At 44.7% G+C, this 19,435-nt stretch overlaps 1 protein-coding gene across 4 annotated transcripts in view; it reads right to left on the reverse strand.

Annotated features, from left to right (window-relative positions):
• Nucleotides 1–1,149: 1,149 nt before the first annotated feature.
• Nucleotides 1,150–19,435, reverse strand: part of LOC116435127 (acetylcholinesterase) — a 102,908-nt gene continuing 84,622 nt past the window's right edge. For all 4 annotated transcript variants that reach the window (XM_031994360.2, XM_031994361.2, XM_031994358.2 and 1 more), the window contains one exon: nt 1,150–7,158. In XM_031994360.2, the coding sequence (XP_031850220.1) occupies nt 7,004–7,158 (155 nt within the window). In that variant the 3' untranslated portion in view covers nt 1,150–7,003. The remainder of the gene's footprint in view (nt 7,159–19,435) is intronic.

Raw genomic sequence — 19,435 nt, forward strand, 5'->3', positions numbered from 1 at the left:
TTAACTCGATTAACGTATTGCCTCCTAACAGCGTGACTCATGGCGAAGCTTTTAACGGATTTCGATGAGTAACTCCACTCGATTCTTGTGGATTCTAATGAAATATATCGTCAATCGTTATACTTTAAGGGTGGACACAGGTAACGACTAGAATCCTTTCTTTGACTGAATTAATGACGAAGCAGTTGCACCATGACTGGCAGACGAATCTTAGTCTTGATTAGAAATGCTCGACACGTGACTCATAGAACAATCCTAGCATCAACGCTGTTTCTCTCGTAGAATCCTCGTACCGTTGGCATTTTCTAGAAGCCTGTTCGCGCCGGGTCTACAAAAGTAAACGCACTTGTTGCTCGGGAACAAGCATTACATCCAACATAAAGCAGAAATTCACCTTTCCCCCGAAACCTCGCAACTTCGATTTATAATCGTTTCGGACTACGCCAAGATTACACCAAAGTGACGTTCGATTCAAGCGAAATTTAGTTCAAAATTCGACGAAAGCGAAATCAAAATCCCTGCGGAGCTTCAAGGGATTCCAAAGAACGAAATGCGATATCGTTGCAGAATGATACGATAAAACGCGCGAATCTCCCGAACGGGTCGCCGGGAGACGGTGCACGAGTGCCGAGGACCCAGCTACCGTTCGCGCAGGGTGGCCAGGAATGTCCAGGGCAAAGGTTTCGGTTCGGCAGGCGCGCCGCGGCCCGATCGGGGCAATAATCGTTCCGCTCGCGGCGATAATATCGCTGCCGGGCCGCTTGTCCCGCTCGGCTCCACGGCGTTTAAGTCTCCGCAATTTGGACGAATGCAATCGACTCTGCAGTGGCTGCACCGCATTACAAACATGCGCACGTATAGGCGGCCGCAGAGCATATAGATCGAATTGCGGCTCGCATTACCCTGTTTCCCTCCCTCCCCCCACCCCTCTCTCTCTCTCTCTTGCTTTCTCTATGTTCCTCTCTGAATACGTGTACATGCAGACAGTAGCTCCACCGATCAACGAAGCCAGATTAAACGCAGGATCCTCCCACGAGCGACGCGGAAAAATCGAGTCGTCGAGGTTTATACGCTGAAGGGCAATAGTCTTCGTTTTTTGACGATGACGAGCGGGACACGCGAAGCTTCGAGTTCAACTTTGCTGCGGAGTTTTCTTTAGAACGATTTATTTTACAATTTGCGAGAGGATAGTGTAGATCTCTGATGTTCGAACCGCGATTAACCGTGGATCAATTCTATCGAGGGATGCAAGGAATACGCGAATTACGTCTCTAATTACGTCTCATTGAGGAATACAGTTACTCGGTTTCGTAACTGGTCAACTTTGGAAGTTACGTTCGAATTTTAAACGTTTTATACGTGATCGGTTCCTTCGTGGCAAGGATAAGAAGGAATTATTAATTATTTCGCATCGGAATTCTTACACTGTTGTTCACTCGTGTATGTTATTAAATATTTTCAGTCGACAGCAATGATCTTGTATACTGTAATTTCTTTCGAGCAATTCAGAAGCGTTGGTCATCGATGACCAGCACTCAACGCGTTGAAAACGAAAAACAGCGAAATGGAACAGAATCGCGCGTTGATTCGATAGGAGTGAAGAATTGTTCTTGAATTGAATTTGAGGAACGTTATCTGAAAACATTCCTCTTCTAGGCTAAGCCTCATTAAATCTATCGACGGGAAGCGTTCTCCATTATGCACGTTGCTCGCGTGTAAACGCAATTTCGTAGATCACGCGGCTAAACGGAAAGCAAAGGAAAAAGACCAGCGCGATTAATGGAACCGTGAACCGGTTAAATGGAAACGTTTCGCTTTTATGGTTCGGAAGGAAGGACCATCGAACGAGGGAATCTCGCTTGGGAATGAGGAAACGGTCTACGTCCAGGAAATAGGGGATAACGAACAGTAGCTAGACGCGCGCGCGTACGCGGATAATGGCCGGTCGTTTTATGAAATTTTCCAGCGGCCGGCTTGAATTATCCTGGCCGGGTATACAGTGGCGTTCAAAAGTTTCCGGCCAGATCGCTTTCGGAACTGAATCCATCGAAGACACATCGATGTGCCGCTGTCTTAACCCTTTGAACTCTGTAGGCTCCAATATTGCACCAGTTGTAATATTAACCCTTCGCCACCTGATTCGACGCAGCGAACTTTCAAATTTTCAATTTCAAATTTTGTTTCCTAATCTGTATAAGATAATCAATTGTGTTGGATACGAGAAATATCGTTAATACTTGGTCAGAAAGTAATGAATATTTTTAATGAAAAATACTGTCGAGTGCAAAGAGTGAAATATTTCAATGAATCTTGAAGAAACTACCCTAAAATTATTAGATTCTCCACACATTCGAATTTTGCGCTAAGGAAAATAAATGATCGAAGAAATAGCATTTCCCATTTTTCCTAGGAATACTATAAAAATTAGTTGCAGTCAAGTTAAACCTTTGCACTATATCGAGCGTGACACATCAGTTTTATTCACAGGTTCCTCGTAAATTCAGATTCTTCGTCAACACGTTAAGCGCCATGTCAGTCACCGGTGACTGACGCTTCTGAATGACTAAAAAACAATCGTAACATACAAGACAAGCGATGTGAAATAAAAATGTTCAATAAGGCAACTAAGTTGATAATAGTGTAACGCAAACGTTGCAACAATTCATAATTATTCCTACCGTTCTTTGCTACAAAAGACACTCTATGGGAAAACGCTTAAGATTTTCGTGGCGCTTAACGTGTCACGATATTTTTAGAATAGATTATATCGTCATGCTATTTCCAATATTATCAGTGAGAAGAATAGTTCACACTGCTCTCTGGCAAGGGTCAAGCCTCGATTGCGTAAGAGCAGTTCGAAAAAACGATCTGGCCGGAAACTTTTGAGCGCCACTGTATATCCGTGGAACGACGAGTGCGTCCCGCGATAACGTCCAGGTCGACGGCGATCCCGCTCATAAAATAAAAGCACCCGATCCGGTGACCCACATCGCTCCTCCCGAAAGCCTGAAAGCGTTCCACGTGCGCCCCCGCACTGCTTCGGATCTCCCCGAGTGTACACCGTCCACCCTGCCCCCTCCACACCGGCGAAAACGGAAAAATGCCGCAGGATACCGAACGCGATAATTTAATCACCCAGTTTCTCGGTCGTCGACTGGCCTGCGGAGTTTTTTCCGCTCCTTCCTTCGTCCCTTCCGCCTTTTCCCGCTGGGTTTCGTGATGCATCGGCCGCGATCACTGCGGATTTCCGTGCGAACGCGAATTCTCTGCGCACCGATTCGCCGCCGGCGGATTGTATATTGCGGACACAATATATTCTGTCGCCCCATAAGTTCGTGACGTTTATTCTCTACGTAGAATAATATCTGATTAGCCCCTTAGCCCGCGTAACGTGTCGGACTCGTAACGGAGACTTTAACGGAGACGTTTCTTTATGAAAGCTGTAAGCGTGAATTTATTGAGATGTCAGTTGGTTTATATTTCGGTTTAGGTATTGCCAAATCAGCTTCTTTAATCGTTTCTTAACACTGTTTCTACCGGAGGTGTCAAAAGACACCTGGAATTTTCACTCAAAATTATTTCGCAGTCAAATCATTTGCATTGAATTTTGGACGTTTAACAGTGACGAATATTGCAGAGCAATGAAGATAGGGCATATTTCGAATTTTCCTCTTTTTCGAATAGATTTTTACCAACGATGAAGTACGAGCTGTATCGATTATGGTTGAGAAATCGATCACAAAGCAAGGGGTTGAATATACAAGTTCTTATTTTCAAGTGATTAGAAAATGTCTAAACGAATAAACACACGAACTTATGGGACGACCTAACGGTTTGCGGATCAGGGGTTTTGTTATAGTTTTCATTCGCTCGACAGTGGTACACTTGTTTCCAAGCAGTTTCTGGACTGTGATGACAGTAACCTTAATTTAATCAATTAATTCAATTATAACATTAATGACGTTAATAACGTTAACCTTAACGTCCCTTGCAAATGATCGACAGTAGGATTTCTTATTCGAGAAGCTCAAGTGACTTTTTGGAATTTTTTACGAGAGTTAGAGCAATGGATTTTCTGAGATTCTGTAAATGGAATATATTTGAAACAGTGCACTGTCCTTTCGTTGTTCGGGCAATCAAAATCAAATCAAATGACCTATCTGAAACCCTTGAATCTACTCGTTTCAAATACTTCCGGTATTTGCGAATCCTTTATTCCCTTCTGCGACGAGTTTCGATTACGAACGGTTTCCATCGTTTCATTCTGCCTTATCGTGTTCCGCGCGTTCAGGAACGCCGTCGAGTGCATGAACATCCGCAGTCTAATTATTGCACTGCGGAGTACGGTGCTTTTACAGCGAACTTTCGGCAGAGAATGAAAATTATTTTCCGGTTAAATTATTAAATCCTTTCGCGATTAGAATGATTCATTCGCGAAATTGTCTCGCGAGAATCCTTCCGTGAATTTTCAATCGCAGATCGGAATCTTTCCTCGAATTCTGTCTCGACGAATGAACGCGTCCCGCCGTTTTTCTCGTTACGAGCGGACGTCGGCGAAGGAGAGAAAAAAATGCGACTCGAGCGGCACGGATTCTCGATTCTCTCGGAACTATCGAGTTTAACGGGAGCAATGAATTATTCGCGCGCGCTCGCTTTATGGCGGAAAAAAATTCGTCTGCTCGTAGAATCGGAACGACTCCCCCGGCCGTAGGAGAATAAGGGTGTGTACGTGAGGAGAATTAAGTTCTGATTAAATTTTATCCACGTCGGGTATAAGGAGCAGCAGCAGCAGCGGCGCGTCGAAATTCGATTTCGGCGGGGAACGCGAGAACGGCGAAGAAACCACGGGAATCGCGATAAGATCCCGAGATTACGGTTTTCACGGGGCGTTCCCGCCGGAACGAGCCGAACGTGGGCCGGTGATAAGTGAAATTACGAAGCGACGATGCGCACTGCCGTTCGGAGGTTGTCGGACACCGGGCGCGTTGAATATTTTCGAAAAACGGACCGCCGACGCGACGCCGCGGGATCGAGATCTCGCGATCGCAGCTCGTTCCCGATTGAAATTCTTCGCGTCGAGAACGCTTCAATCGCTCCGTGTATATTAGCGAGACCCTTAAACTTTATTGAAGTTGGAATTGGAAAGATTCCATTTATTTGAAGATCGATCGTCACCGAATTCCGCTGAGTGTTTTAATTGAATTTCGAAAATATACGTTTTCCGTGACCGTGTATCGGTTATTGAATGAAATTAGTGGAATAGAAGTTTGTCGAATATCTTCCACGGACGAGGAATACGAGATTTGGATGAAATTTCACGAGAATTTTCGTTAGATTTTCGATTCTTGTGATTATAAGAGCGCGTGTGATTTAATTGTGTTATTTTCCTTTCGACGATCGAGCGTCCGTCGTAATGAACGACAGTGCGTGTTCGCGCTAGTAGTAACGGCCAGCACGTGTCAGACGGTCCGCGAAGCTTCGCACGCGGGAAGACCATGTCTTCGAGCCGATATCGATCAGAGGAACTGCGGATAGTGCTCGTCGGGACAAACGTAACGATCTCGTGAGAAGCTGGACCTGGGTCGATCCCTCTCGGACCGCGGCGATCAGATTTCGGACGCTGTCGGTTAGCAGGCAGTAGTGGACACTGTCGAGGATTGATCGGCCATCTTCTTGTCCCGAATTGTCAGTGAGAGTTCTTTGTCCAGGGAACGAAACGGTTCAGCAACATTGCTCGCCGGTAGACTGTGGATTTCACGCGTCTGCAGAAGACTGATTAATCGCTAAAATTAAACGAAGTCTCCGTCGAGCTCGCAACCTGATGGAACTTCGATGGAACCTCTCGTGCACTGCTCGAGATCAACGAATTCAGCGGCAATCATATCAAGGTAACATCGAATACACCGTCGGGACAGTGCAAAAGGGTTAAAACGTCGTTTCATCGACCCCCGGCCGCAAGCGTCGAATCGCAGGCTAGGAAAGCAACGTCCGTGAACATTCGGAAACGCGTGACGCCCCGTAACAAAAGGAAACAACTATGTACAACGAAACAACCGTCGCTAATGAGAAATCTCGGGGCGAGGGGTCGAAGAAGCTCCAGCGTCCGCAACGTCCGCGGCATCCGCAGTCTACTCACCAGGTCCCCTCCCCAAAGAAACAACGTTCCCCTCACCTCACCTCGAACTTGACGAAGGAACAAACATACATCACCGAACGACGAAACGAAAAGGAAAGTCGTCTTCGTGGAGCCGAGTCTGCCGCGTTGGTCGTCCAGAGCCGCAGCGATCACTCCCGGAACCCGCGAGAGCGGCAGCGCGGAAGAAAGAAAGAGAAGGAACGGGGGGCGTGAATAGAAAAAGAGAAAAATAAAATCAGCACTTGTCGGCGACGCGTCGGTCCGAGGAGATCCTCGAGTCTCCGGACCTGGAGAGAGCCGCGAGAGTCCCTACCGGAAGTCCGAACGAAGATCTCCCTCTTTCTCTCTTCCCCGACGTTCCTGCCCGCTTCGTTCTCTCTGAGCACAGAATCGGAGACTCGTCGACCGCGCGACCGATCGAGCGCACTCCCCGAAGCGCGTTGATATGTCTGTTTTCCTTTCTTTTTTCGTTTTTCTCCCCGTTTTCTGTTCGTTTCGTTCTGCTCTTCTTCGCTGCGCCCGGCCTCTCGTCAGCGGTACCGTCGACTCGTCTCGCGCCACCCGAAGATCCTCGCTTCACCGGACACACTTTCTTCTCTCTCGTACCTCTCCGGCATCGTGTATATATATATATATGTGTGTGTGTGTGTATATATATATATATATACCTCTCTCACTGCCCCTCCGTTCCGTTCGTTCGTTTTGTTTTCCCTTTGTTCGTTACTCGCATTCCCCGTTGTCCTCGCAACGCGTCCTCGTCCGTTTCGCGCGGCACGGGCACCAATCGTCTCGCGTTCCAGCCGATCCTTCATTTTTGGGGGGGCTACCTCAACGATCGAGGACGGTCCGGAGCACCGGACGCGGGAGCTAGACGAAGCCTCTTGCGTCGAAGAGCGGCGGCACGCCGATCCTCTGGTTCAGCAGCCCGCCGAGCACCAGCAGGCTCGCCATCAGCACCAAATGGCCGCCGCCGTTCACGCTGGTGCCGCTGCACGTCTCCTTCGAGGCGCGGTCCAGTTTCGCTGGAACAGAACAACAGCGACGCGATTTAACGGCGTTCACACGTTTCGTTGGTTACTGGGGCTTTCGCGCGTACGCGGTTTCTGACGATTTTAAGTACATGGACTATAAATACAGAGGAAATTTCATCTTATAGAAGATGCATGATTTGCACATTGCGTACCGGTAACGAGAAATCTTGTTTTTATATAGACATTTAGCTGTGTAACTTAGATAATTACCACAGCATTGAAGAAAATATAAAATTTAATTCGAATTTATTATCTATTTAATGTATATTACATAATAATATGATATCTGAGTTTTTTAATGTGTTGAAAGGAAAGGAATACATATGTGCTCGTAACTATGAATGTGGTCTAGGTTAAAATTTGAAGAAATCAGTTTATCTGTTATCTCGCATCACATTATTGTAAACTACATTAAAATAAAACAAATATACATATGATTTAGACCATTTTCATAATTATGGGTACATATTTGTCAACCTTGTCGCGATTCGTTGCCGTTTTCTCAGTCCCGACAAGATGGCGACGAGATTGCGGCGGGATCGCCAGCGATACCGCGCGACTGACAAAATGGCAACGGATCGCGACAAGGATGACAAATATGTGTACTTCTTCTTTTTCTAATTGTGTATATTGTGTAAGAGGACATTTTCTCTGTATATGTGGTACACGTACTTAAAGTTGCCAGCGTCACTGGAAGATCGCGGCGATTGTTTTCGAGAAGCAAAGTTCTTCTACCTCGCAAAAGAAGGGTAAAAGAACTTTACGTCTTTGTTCCTTCAAAATCGCACAGTGTCAGAACAGACAGATGTACACTCATCCTTCTGTCCGCGAGACAGAAGAATTTTGTTTCTCCGAAACAATGGCTGCTGCATTTTCCCGCGATCGCCCGCGTGCGTTTGGTCTTAGGTTTGAAGTTGGGTAAGCTTTGGAGTTGATCTTCGTTTCGATGGAAACCGATTTATTCGGTGTGCTTTGGTACAGTGTTTTGGAAAGTATGTGGTTTGGTTATGGTTACTGAGATAAGATCAACTTTGATCTTCTTGCCACTGGGATATCGTATTTATCAAAGAGAAACGCAACGAAAGCAATAACGTCGCTAGGATATCGTATAACACTCGCCAGAGAGAAAGGCAATAATTCGAAAACTAAATCTCCCGTGATAATTCCAACAGTCGAAGCACGAAGCGCAGACGTTCTTTCCTCGAATCGCTGAATTACCGTGCGAGTGACTCGCGAGCGAATCTAATCTCCGGCACGTAAATATCGCGCGCCGTGAACATCACGGATACGTGACGCACACAAAATCCCACGGAAACGTCCGTGACACAATCTAATAATCTCAAAAATAGCTGGAAACCCCGAATAGGGGTTGACAGAGGATGAAACTGGGTTAAAGAGAGGGGATCGAACCGCGCGGACGTTCCACGAGTTTAGCCGCGCACTCGAAGTATTAATTAAGAGTGAGGATCGGTGATTAACGGTACAACGGTCGAGTGCTGTTAAAATGTTCCTGGGAGCTCGCGCGCGGAAAAAAAAGCGGCGAGCCACCGAAAAACGAGCCGCCGAGCCCGCGACAATCCTCTTTCAAGGCGGAGAACCGGAGTCCTCGTCGCGTATCCTTCACGAGCTTGAATAGCGGCCATTCATTCGTCTTCCGCTTCGCTTAAAATTCGTTAACGCTGGCTCGCGCACACGGGAGCACGCGCGCTCCGTGGCGAATGCCGTCCTCGCACGGCAAAGAAAAAGCTTAACGCGTTCAAGCCGGCGGCCCATCCAAAATCCGGCGAGATTATTTAATGAAACGGAAACTGAAGCGCTCGGATTAACATCTTTTTTTCAGCGCGATACGTACCGCTCTTTCAAGCTCCTCGCGGATGTTAACGAGGATCGGGTTCGCTCGGCGCATCGCTGCGAGATTGAAGTTTCAACGTTTCCGCTGTTATTCGTTCGAATATCGCGTTTCGATCGATAGCGTCTACTTCTACTGGCTCAATCGAGGGTTGAATTTGACAAGTTTCTAATCTGTTAGGTTAGTACAAGTGTGATGATTTTTCGAATGATTGCTTCGTGGATGGTGGGATTCTTTTCTCAAATGAACGTCTTCTGCTCCTTCGAATTTTCGAAGAACAATTATTTCACACGTTACACGCGATGCGTTTAGTTTATCGGTATAAATTCTTCAAGACTTCGCTGCGAATGATCCGAGAATGATTTGAGAATGTTGATTAGTTCGTCGGAAGCGAGATTATCAACTCCTTCGCGCCGTACCGACGCGAAATTCCGGAACGGGACGGCGGAGGTCCGAATTTCCGCGCGTCTCGCATGAAAAGGGGTCCGAATTCGAGGCTCCCTCGGTCGAATCTCGGTTTCCGGTCGTCCGGGCGGCGGTAAGAGGCGAGTGCTCCGTGAACCGTGAGACGGGCCGCGCCGGGAAGGGAGGATATCTCGTAGGCGCACGTGTCGGGCCAGACGAGCGAGAAAAATTCCGTGTGGCTGCTCTCTCGCGTCGCGAATATTAATGGGCTTCCGCAAATAGCCGCGGGCCGCTCCGCTTTGCCGTGGACATTTCATAAAGCGGCGGGAACAATGGGAACAGCCGTGGCAGACGATGCGAGGCAACGGGACCGAGGCGGTGGTCGTCGTTCCTTTGACGCAGCGGCCGCATTAATCGGCCGAATATAAAAGTAATAAAACGGAGAGGGGCAGCTTAGGGAAAGGGAGAGATGAAAGAGAAACGAGGGGAGGGGGAGGTGGGAAAAATAGAAAGGACAAGAGAGAACGAGGGAGAGGGAGTGAGAGAGAGAGACGAAGTGTGTGGAAAGAAAAGGAGAACAGAGAATAGGCGGATGAGAGAAGGACGGGAAGAGAAGATAAACAGATGTTGAAGAGAAAGGGGGAGTAGATGCCTGTTTCTAGAAATATGGGAGAGAAACAGAGTTAAAAGAGGAAGAGAGCAAGAAGAATGATGCAGAGGAATAGCGTTGAAAGAGAAAGGAAGCAAGGGGACGACGGGGGATCGAAAGGGGACGGAAAGATGACTCTTAGTCACCATTCGATTTGACACAGTAAAATTAGAAAATTTAATATTTAATACTGAACTATGTATAATGCATCGGTGCGTGAAGTATTGGGATAAAAAAGCTTTGTTCCTCAATTTACCTGTTTCTCTTTGAATTCATTTAAAAAAAACCATCGTTTAGTTAGAAAATGGTAAGTATTGCTAACGAAATACTTCTGAGTGCAAAGGATTAACCCTTTGCACTCGAGGCGCCGTCCAGTCGCCATTTGATTTGACCCAAGAAAATTGTAAAATTGAATATTAAATTTTATATAATGTACGAACACATGGAACATTAAAATAAAATAGTTCTGTCACTTAATTTATTTAAGGTATTTCTGTATGTTAATTGCAAAAAATACCATTGACATTTCATCAGAAAATAATGAATATTTATTGAGAAAAATATTCTCGAGTAAAGGGTTAATTGTGCCCACAATTATGAAAGTCGTGTAAGTTAAAATTTAACACTAAAACTACTCCTGATATTTCCTTTTTACAGTTATTGAAAAATTAACAGATGTTTCTATGAGAAATCATTGAAACAATTGATTAACAATACAAATACGAATTGTAAATCAATTAAAGTCTCAATAGACGCACTCTGGAGTTTCTATAGAGCAATTTCGAAATGTCAATTTAGTCACATTCGAACTTTTTAATTAAATTTTTCGATTGTTTCATATTGCATTTCCAAAGGTTTCTTTGGGCTTTGAAAATTTAGGCCCTATAAACAAAGACAATAACATTTTAAGCATTCCTTTTGTTCTCGTGAGAAAATAAAGAATTCATGAAAGAATTAGTGTCATTTCAAGCTTTAAGATGACGTGTATACTCGTCAAACACAGTTAACTGGTTAATTGAATTCTGCGGAGGTCGATAGGGCCGGAATTCGCGCTAGGCAACGCTCGTTTCCCGCGCAAAGCCAAATTAATTCTTTGTTGCCCCGTAATCCACGTGGTCGGCGAACTCTCGTTGAATTGTGCCCGTAATTACTAAAGTGGTCTAAGTCATGTATTCCTTTTCTTTTGTTTCAATTCGCTTTAACCAGTGAACTGTGTTCGACGAGTATACACGTCATCTTAAAGCTTGAAATTATACTAATTCTTTCAACGATGAATTCTTTATTTTTTCAGGTACACATGTAATTCTTCTTTCATTAAAATATACTCTACGTGCATTCGTCCTGCGTTTATCGAGTGCATACTTCATTTTTTTTATTTTATTGCGCGCAGAACCAGAGGTTTTTCCAACTAAATTCCACAGTTAACTGGTTAAACAAATCTGTAATATTCCAAATATGAAGTTAATGCATGGCGACGAAAGAATGTAGAAAATGAGCGATTCAGCGATATATGTGATTTGAAAGTATCGTTTTCACAATTAAAATATTCTCTTTCTCCTACAATGTGTATATGTTGAAGTTACATTCACGCTCGACTTAACAAGAAAATCCGTTTCAGGTAAACCTTTTCGTTTGATTTTGGGAACAGTATTGTAGTATCTAGAATTTTTTTAGTATTTTTAAGAAGAGTAATGTAAGAATGAGTGTGAATGAAAACGGTCAAGACTGCAGGGCCAGCTTTCCAGGGGTGCATCTGAGTGTTCGCGATGAGTGCGAGTGAGAAGAATGCTTGTGGGGGAGAGAATGATTTTTGGGAGAGAATGTCTGTAAAAGAGTGGTAAGAGAGCGGCGAGGGAGAGTCGTGTGTTGGCCTCCGTGGCATTGAGTTGTACTTTTTACGTGTTGTTTCCATATTTCATTGAATACATATATTCATTCCTAATTCTCGATTACTGAAGATCCACCTTTTCAATATCTACAATAATAATACCCCCGCTATAGTACGCTTCCACAAACACGTGTACACAAGGAGAGCACGCAACGATTGACAAGGTGCGAGCGTGTGTACGCTCCGCGACCGCGTACCGTTTCGATAATTCCCGTGGCCCGAGCATGTGCTCAAGACCATCAACGACCCGCGACACGAAGTAGCAGTTTCACGCCGCGCGTATTGTGTGCACCGATACTTATGAAACGGGGGCGTGGATCCTCGGAGAGGGAAAGTTCCCGGGAAATTGAGCATCGCGATTCAACGGCGGGCAGAATGGCTCGATTCCGAATGCTCTGGCGAGCGGCTCAAAGGGAAACGACACCGTTCCCTCGCCATTCTAATTGCGAGTAACTGCTGTTTGCAAACTTCCCGGCTGCTTTGCTGCCGCGCCGCAGCCGCGCGGCTCTCTGTTTCCATGCCGGCGCCGCGTTCCTCGCGACCGAAAGGGGAAACTACTGTCCGGGTCGAAACAGCTTGCCTGCGGCAGGACAATTCCCTTATGGAATTGCTTTGCACTCTCGCTTTTACCGATTCTTGGAGAATCAGTTCGCAGGCGAGGGCGGCGGTGGTTTCCTTCGAATACGAGGGTTGATGTTGAACGATTTCTCTAATTCCTCGGTGAACGGGGTAGAATAGATATAGAGTGGATTCTTGATTCGCTTAACATTTTGGAATTCAAATTGAATTTAATGCTTTGCACTCGGAAGTTTTTCATTAGAAATATTTCAACGCCTTCTGATGAGGTAGAGATATTTTGTGAAACTCGACGAGAAATCACACTTCCATCGAGGGACAAAGATATTTTGCTTGAATATTTCTCAAATTGATGAAGTTTAATATTAAGTATCAAATTTTATAGTTTTACTCTATGAAATCCAAGGGTTAACCCTTGTGCCTCTCACTCACTAATTGATTTCACATAGTAAAACTATAAAATTTGATATTCAATATTCAACTGTATATAATGCATCCGCGTGTGAGATATTGGGATAAAAAGCTTTGATTCTCAATTCACTTGCAATTCTCCTTTGAGTCAATTTAAGAAAATATCGTTCTAGTTAGGAAATATTAAATATTTCTAACGAAATACTTCCTACTACAAAGGGTTAATAGACACATATTACGAACTCTCGTCACGATAACGCGAAAGTAAGGTCCACTAATCCGCGATTCCCCAAAGCAGTGCATTCCCCTATCAATCAACGATAACCGAGAAGTCCCAGTTTCAACGTTCGAGATCCTCGCGTCCTCACTGTTAGACGACTAATTAGGGACTGCAGAAAACCCACCCTCCCGCTTTCATCCAGAGAAGCCGAGCTGCTCTAAACGTTAAGGAACTCGCGAGATCGGAATATTCGAAAACAAACCGAAGCCGGAGCGGACGGAATCGGCGGACACAGCCTCGCGATCGATCATCCGCTGCTTCGTCGGAAGGAAAAAATCCGTGGCGTCCGACGAATCGCCGATTAACGGCGAGCGGTGCACGCGGGCAGCCCGCGCGCGGCCGCGCACGTGTGCACACACAACACACGGCGCACGACACACGTACACACACACGTTTGCGCCGGTCCGCGTCGCGGCTGCGGCATCGATCCACCCCTGCCGGAGCGAGCGGCCAGTTCCAGCCCCGCACCCTCTGCTCGTTTGCCCTGCTCGTCCGTCCGTTTCGTTCCTGGGTGCCGCGATCAAGACCCCCTCGCCTGCTGCCACCCCCCCCACAGCGCCCGTTCGCTGTCGAAACCCCTTTCGCCTCGCCAACCCCTTCGACGCCCCCCTTAACTTTATCAATGTTTTGTTTCCGAGGCGCGAGCACCGAGAAAACGCGCGCTCTCGCCGGCCCCTCCTCTTTCCGCCTGGCTTCGACCCACCCCTCGTCTCGTTTCATTTTCCGACCGACCGTCCGCACCCCAATCCCCGCCGCCACTCGTCGTCCCGTTCTTTATTCGATAATTATCGCTTGACAACGGGACGGGAAGAAGGTAATTAGACTCTGCGGATTTCTGCGCGGAATCCGATTCTCCTTCGCGCTCCCTTCGTATGGTCTCTGAAGGGGTTCCAGTGGGACTTTGGTTTTTTGTCTGGTGAGGGGTGTTTCTTGTTTGCTGGTTTGTCGGTAGTGTTTTAGTGTTTGAATTTTAATTGTTGGGTCAGGAGGGAGGTGATTGGGATTTGAGGATTTCTATGAGATGGATTTATGTTCTTCTTTGGTGAGGGTTGTTTTTTGTTTTCCTTCTGTTGGTTTGTTGGTTTGTTGGTAATGTTTTGGTTTGGGATTGGTGTCTGAATTTTAATTATTTCGTAAGGAGGAGGGAGGTGATTGGGATTTGAGGATTTCTACGAGACGTCAGATTCATTTTCGTCTTTGGTGAGGGTTGTTTTTTGTTTTCCTTTTGTTGGTTTGTTGGTTTGTTGGTAATGTTTTGGTTTAGGATTGGCGTTTGAATTTTAATTGTTTGGTAAGGAGGAGAGAGGTGATTGAGATTTGAGGATTTCTATGAGATGGATTTATTTTCTTCTTTGGTGAGGGTTGATTTTTCCTTTTGTTGGCTTGTTGGTAGTGTTCTGTTTTAGGATTGGCGTTTGAATTTTAATTGTTTGGTAAGGAGGAGGCAGGTGATTGGGCTTTGAGGATTTCTATGAGATGTCGGATCTTTCCTTGCCTTGTATTCGTATGAACTCTGAAGGGGTTTGAATGGGATTCATCTTCTTATTTGGTAAGGGTGTTTTTTGTGCTTTACTTGATTTGTGGATGGGATGTTTTGATTTGGTTGAAGGTCCTTTTTGATGATGGGTTTGATGGATCTGGGGGAAGGCTGATTGGATTGAGTGGTAGTAATGATCGACTGTTGACTCTGGGATATCTTATTTATGTTTATATCCATTTTTATGAGTCTGTTTACTTTTTGGTTTCTTTAATTAAGACTGTAATTTGATGTTGAAATGAAAATAGATTTGATATGCGCTTCTCTGTACAATCTGTTCTCTCGATTGTCCCACACCTACGAAAATCATGTCAGCGGGAGTCCATATTTTATAAGTATGTTAACAAAATACGTGTGAAATAAATCGGTGATACAAGTGTTCAAGTGGCAATCTGTTCCCAAGCCTCTTTAGTTAATTAAACTTTCAGCCGAGAGGGCGAATGGATTTCGAAGAGAACAGTAATAGTGATTATTGGTAGCACTTGTTAAGAGTACATAACACGAGCGTCCGCGTATAATATTTAAAAAAAGGCGATGGGAACGAGGAGCAATCAATCGAAAAGCGAGAATCAACGAATCGAGAGAGTGTACCGTAACAATTTTATTCCGTGCCGTTTGTATCCGCTATTTAATCCTTGCCCAGCGAATGCAGTATTATTCACGAATGCAAATAAAATGATATTATACGTGAAAAATGTTGCAATCATATAACACAGTAGAACAATGTTAACTCTTTCCGAACACAAGAAATATTTCTGAGTCGCCTCTAAATTCAGTTTCTAATTACAATCTCTTCTAAAAAACACTCAGATGAATGTCACTGTATATTTTCAACTTCCTCTTTTATACATCTATAGAAACATCCCCTTTCTAACAGTTACAATTCCAACAGAACACCAAAATTTCGCGTTATCGCGGTAACAAAATTTCCTTGTTCGACGTAAAATATGCAGAAAGAGAAATACAATCATTGTTTCGAGTTGAATAGACTCTTGCTCTTGTCAAGTCGAGTATTTCACTTTTATCTACCCTTGTCCCATGCAGAGGTCCCTTTTCCTGGAGAAAGCCACGAACGGTGGTGCCTAAAGGGCGGCACAAAGACGCGGGATTCCCTTTGCCCGCGATTGTATTATAAATATCGCGTCCCTACGGGAACTAAGAGAAGAAAGTAACGGGCGGCGGGGCGGCCGGCGGAGGGGATGCTGGATCCTTGAGCTCTAGAGCTTACGCCGGACTACTCTAGATGACGTTCTTGAAGTTAACAAGGTGAAAGATCCAATTCCCTTTCCCTTCGTGGTCGGCCAACTTTGAAGACGATACTCGAGAGTCAACGATTCACCGGTACCCAGTCAAAGTCGACCAATTACGGTACCCCCGGGGACACCGATACACCCCTTCCAATCGTGTACAGGGTGTCCCGTTACTCGCGATACGATTGGAAAGATTCCGTATTTGTTGAGGGTAAATGTTAAGGAAGCTGGTGATTGAATTTGGAATAGTTTGACAGCGAAATTCGGAATGGTTAGGAAGCGACATTTGGATTGATTAAAAATTGACGTGATTGAGGATTGAAGTTGGGATCGATTAAAAGTTGGAATAATTGAGAATTGAAATTTGGAGTAACTGGGATCAGAATGATTGGGAATTGAAAGTTGGTGTAATTGGGGATTTGAATAATTGAGAATTGAGATTTGGAGTAATTGAGATTAGAAAGATTGGGAATTGAGATTTGGAATAATTGGGAATTGAAATTTGGAGTAATTGAGAATTGGAATAATTAGGAATTGAAATTTGGAGTAATTGAGATTAGAACGATTGAGAATTGAAATCTGAAACAATTAGTAACTGAAATGCGGATCAACCAAAAAATTAGAGTTAACTATTACATCCTTAACTATTACATCTTTCAATATATCTATTATCTATTGCTATACCTAATTGCTATAATATGCATTACGTTCACTATTACAATCATCTCTATAATAACCTCTCTAAATTATTTGAAACCCCAGATTTTATTGTATCAACGATTCGAAATGCAATATTATGCGCGCATAACTTTTGCGATCGACTGTATACAACGTCGATTGTCCGCCGCGTCGGTCCGAGGCGAAGAGGAAACGGAACGAGCAATGATAATGGTCACCGTACAGGATCCAGCCGCGCGGTATCATTATTGATCAACGATGCGCGAATTCCCGCGGAAACTAATTGCGGCGGGACGCATGAAATTTTCCGCCCTTATTGGCCTGGATTAAAATACATATTCAACCGAGCCGTCGCCACTGCCGTCGCCGGCGACCACCGTCGGACTACCCGTGGTTCGATCTCTGCATTCGTATCGGTCCGAGGATTCCCTGAAACCCGCCATCTTTTATCGCGATCGCCAAAGGACGCGACAATGCTCCAGTTATCGTCGCAATCCTGTCTTAACGAATAAATTCAATGAACCCAGATTTGTATTTTTACCTCGGTTCAATCGCGTTCAATCTAATTTCACTTCATTTGACATTTATAGAGTAGTTCTGGGAACATCTCGATTAAAAGCGTGATAATAAAGAGTATGATTAATGAGTTTTTAGAAGGCATGCACAGATAAATTGAGGCAATCCGAAATGAAATTTAATACAGTTTCTTTTATATTATTCGTCCCAGTGAATCAATAACATTCTAAGATCAAATTAAATTCCGAGGAACATTATATTCTATTAATAAACGGTCTTCGTATATAGAAGGACAAACGTTGTTTCGACGAATGGTTTTAACCGACAATGTTCCAATATTCCTAAATACAATCCATTTACTTGAAATACCTTCCTTATTATCGATTAAAACATTTAATTACGTCTCGTCACAGTGTCCCCATTTTCTATTACTCAAGTTCATCTACTTTTTTCCACAAAAAACAATCTGTAAACCTTACTCTTCAAGAACTCGACAATCATAAGCATTACCCAATTCATGTGCCCTCGAATGAAATATTCTTCTCACCGATTACCATTTCAAAAACAAACACGTAGAACATCTCTAACAAAGTTTCTCCTGTCTGAATCATCGACGACAAACTGTACCGATGGTCGAGAAACGAATCATAGAGCAACGTTAGTGGATGTCCTGAAGAACTCTAAGAATCCTGATTCGCGAACGATCGTTTCGTGTTTTATCTTCCCGGTGGCGTTATCTCGGGCCGCGATGCGACGATAAGGCGACGCAACGATGATTCGGGTCAGATGATCCGCTCACACGGAGCCGGACGTGTCGCCAATCGGACCGGGAGAGTTGCGACGAGACGCGAGGCGTCTTCGCCGCGATTATCCGCGGCCTCGGGCAGAAGTCGGGTGCGACGGGACGGGACGGGACGGGACGATAGCCGACGACAGCCCGCCACGGGGAAAGTAATTAAGTGAAAACCCGTCGGAAGGGACGAGGAAACCTGCCCCGACCCGGCCGTGCCCGAGATGGCTCAAGTTCGATTACCGCGGCGCTCTTCCAGCGAACTTTTCCAATCGATCGTGAAATCGACCCTGCTCCCCGGGGCACGCTTCCGCGGCTGGGTGTCCCCGACTCGACGCCGCGTCCGTTTCCTTCGCTCACCGGGTGTCCGCGAAGCGCCGATCGAACGTTTCCCTCGAATTTCATTAGTAATGGATACTGTTAGGTACTCGTGGTTACCGTAATGGTCGAGCTTTGTAGGCACGTGGTGTGCCGACTAATAAACTTGTACGTCTCGAAGGACATAAGATCGGGAACAAAACTTAGAAATGAGTAAGAGGTGAAGCGGACCTTGACTCTAGTGCTATGCGCTCGATCGAAATTGCTAATTGACACTTTGTAATCCTTACTTTCTACTCCGTACTCTGCGCTATGTGCTAGGTGAGTTGATACTCGTCTAACGTTTCAATGTTTCATTAAATACATGTATTTATTCCTAATTCTCGATTACTGAAGATCCACCTTTTCACTATCTATAATAATAACCCCACTATAAAGTTTGATATTTAATATTATACTTCGTATAATGCATCAATCTGGGTTGGTTCTACAAAATATCGTCTTCATCTCATCAGGAAATGTCGAAATATTTCTAGTGAAAAACTTCGGAGTGCAAAGGGTTAAAAATCATTCTCTCCCTTACAAGCATTCTTACTCACACTTCCAAATTCTCAAACACACCCTACTCCCACGTGTGTGAACGCGTTTTGAATGAATGTTCAAAGCATTGGAATATTCTAGATTATATTGATTTTCATATGTTAATAATGTTCGTCTTTTTATGAATCTAGAGTATTCCAAATATATGTGAAATTAATGCATGGTAATCAAGAATGTTCTAGAAAGTGTGTGAGTGAGACAAGAGCATCTGAGTGTATAAATAGTGTGTGCGTTGATTTAGTTAGTGTTTTATTGTGAGTTGTCAAGAAACAATTTTACTGTTTCTAATAAAACTCTCTTTCTTATAGATAGTGTAGTATCTAGAATATTTATTGTAGGATGAATGGTTTGTTGTGCGTGCGTAAGGGCGACCAGGTCGTATTGCGACGGCCCGGCGCCGGGATGTTTGGAAAATAGTGTGACTGCGTTTAGAAAATCTCGAGTGGCTGAAAGAATGCGAGGAAGAGTGTCTGGAACTGAACGACTGAACCGTGAGAAAAGCGTGTACGCGACTGCGTGAA

Source organism: Nomia melanderi, chromosome 4 (genome assembly GCF_051020985.1).
Source record: "Nomia melanderi isolate GNS246 chromosome 4, iyNomMela1, whole genome shotgun sequence".
NCBI lineage: Eukaryota > Metazoa > Arthropoda > Insecta > Hymenoptera > Halictidae > Nomia > Nomia melanderi.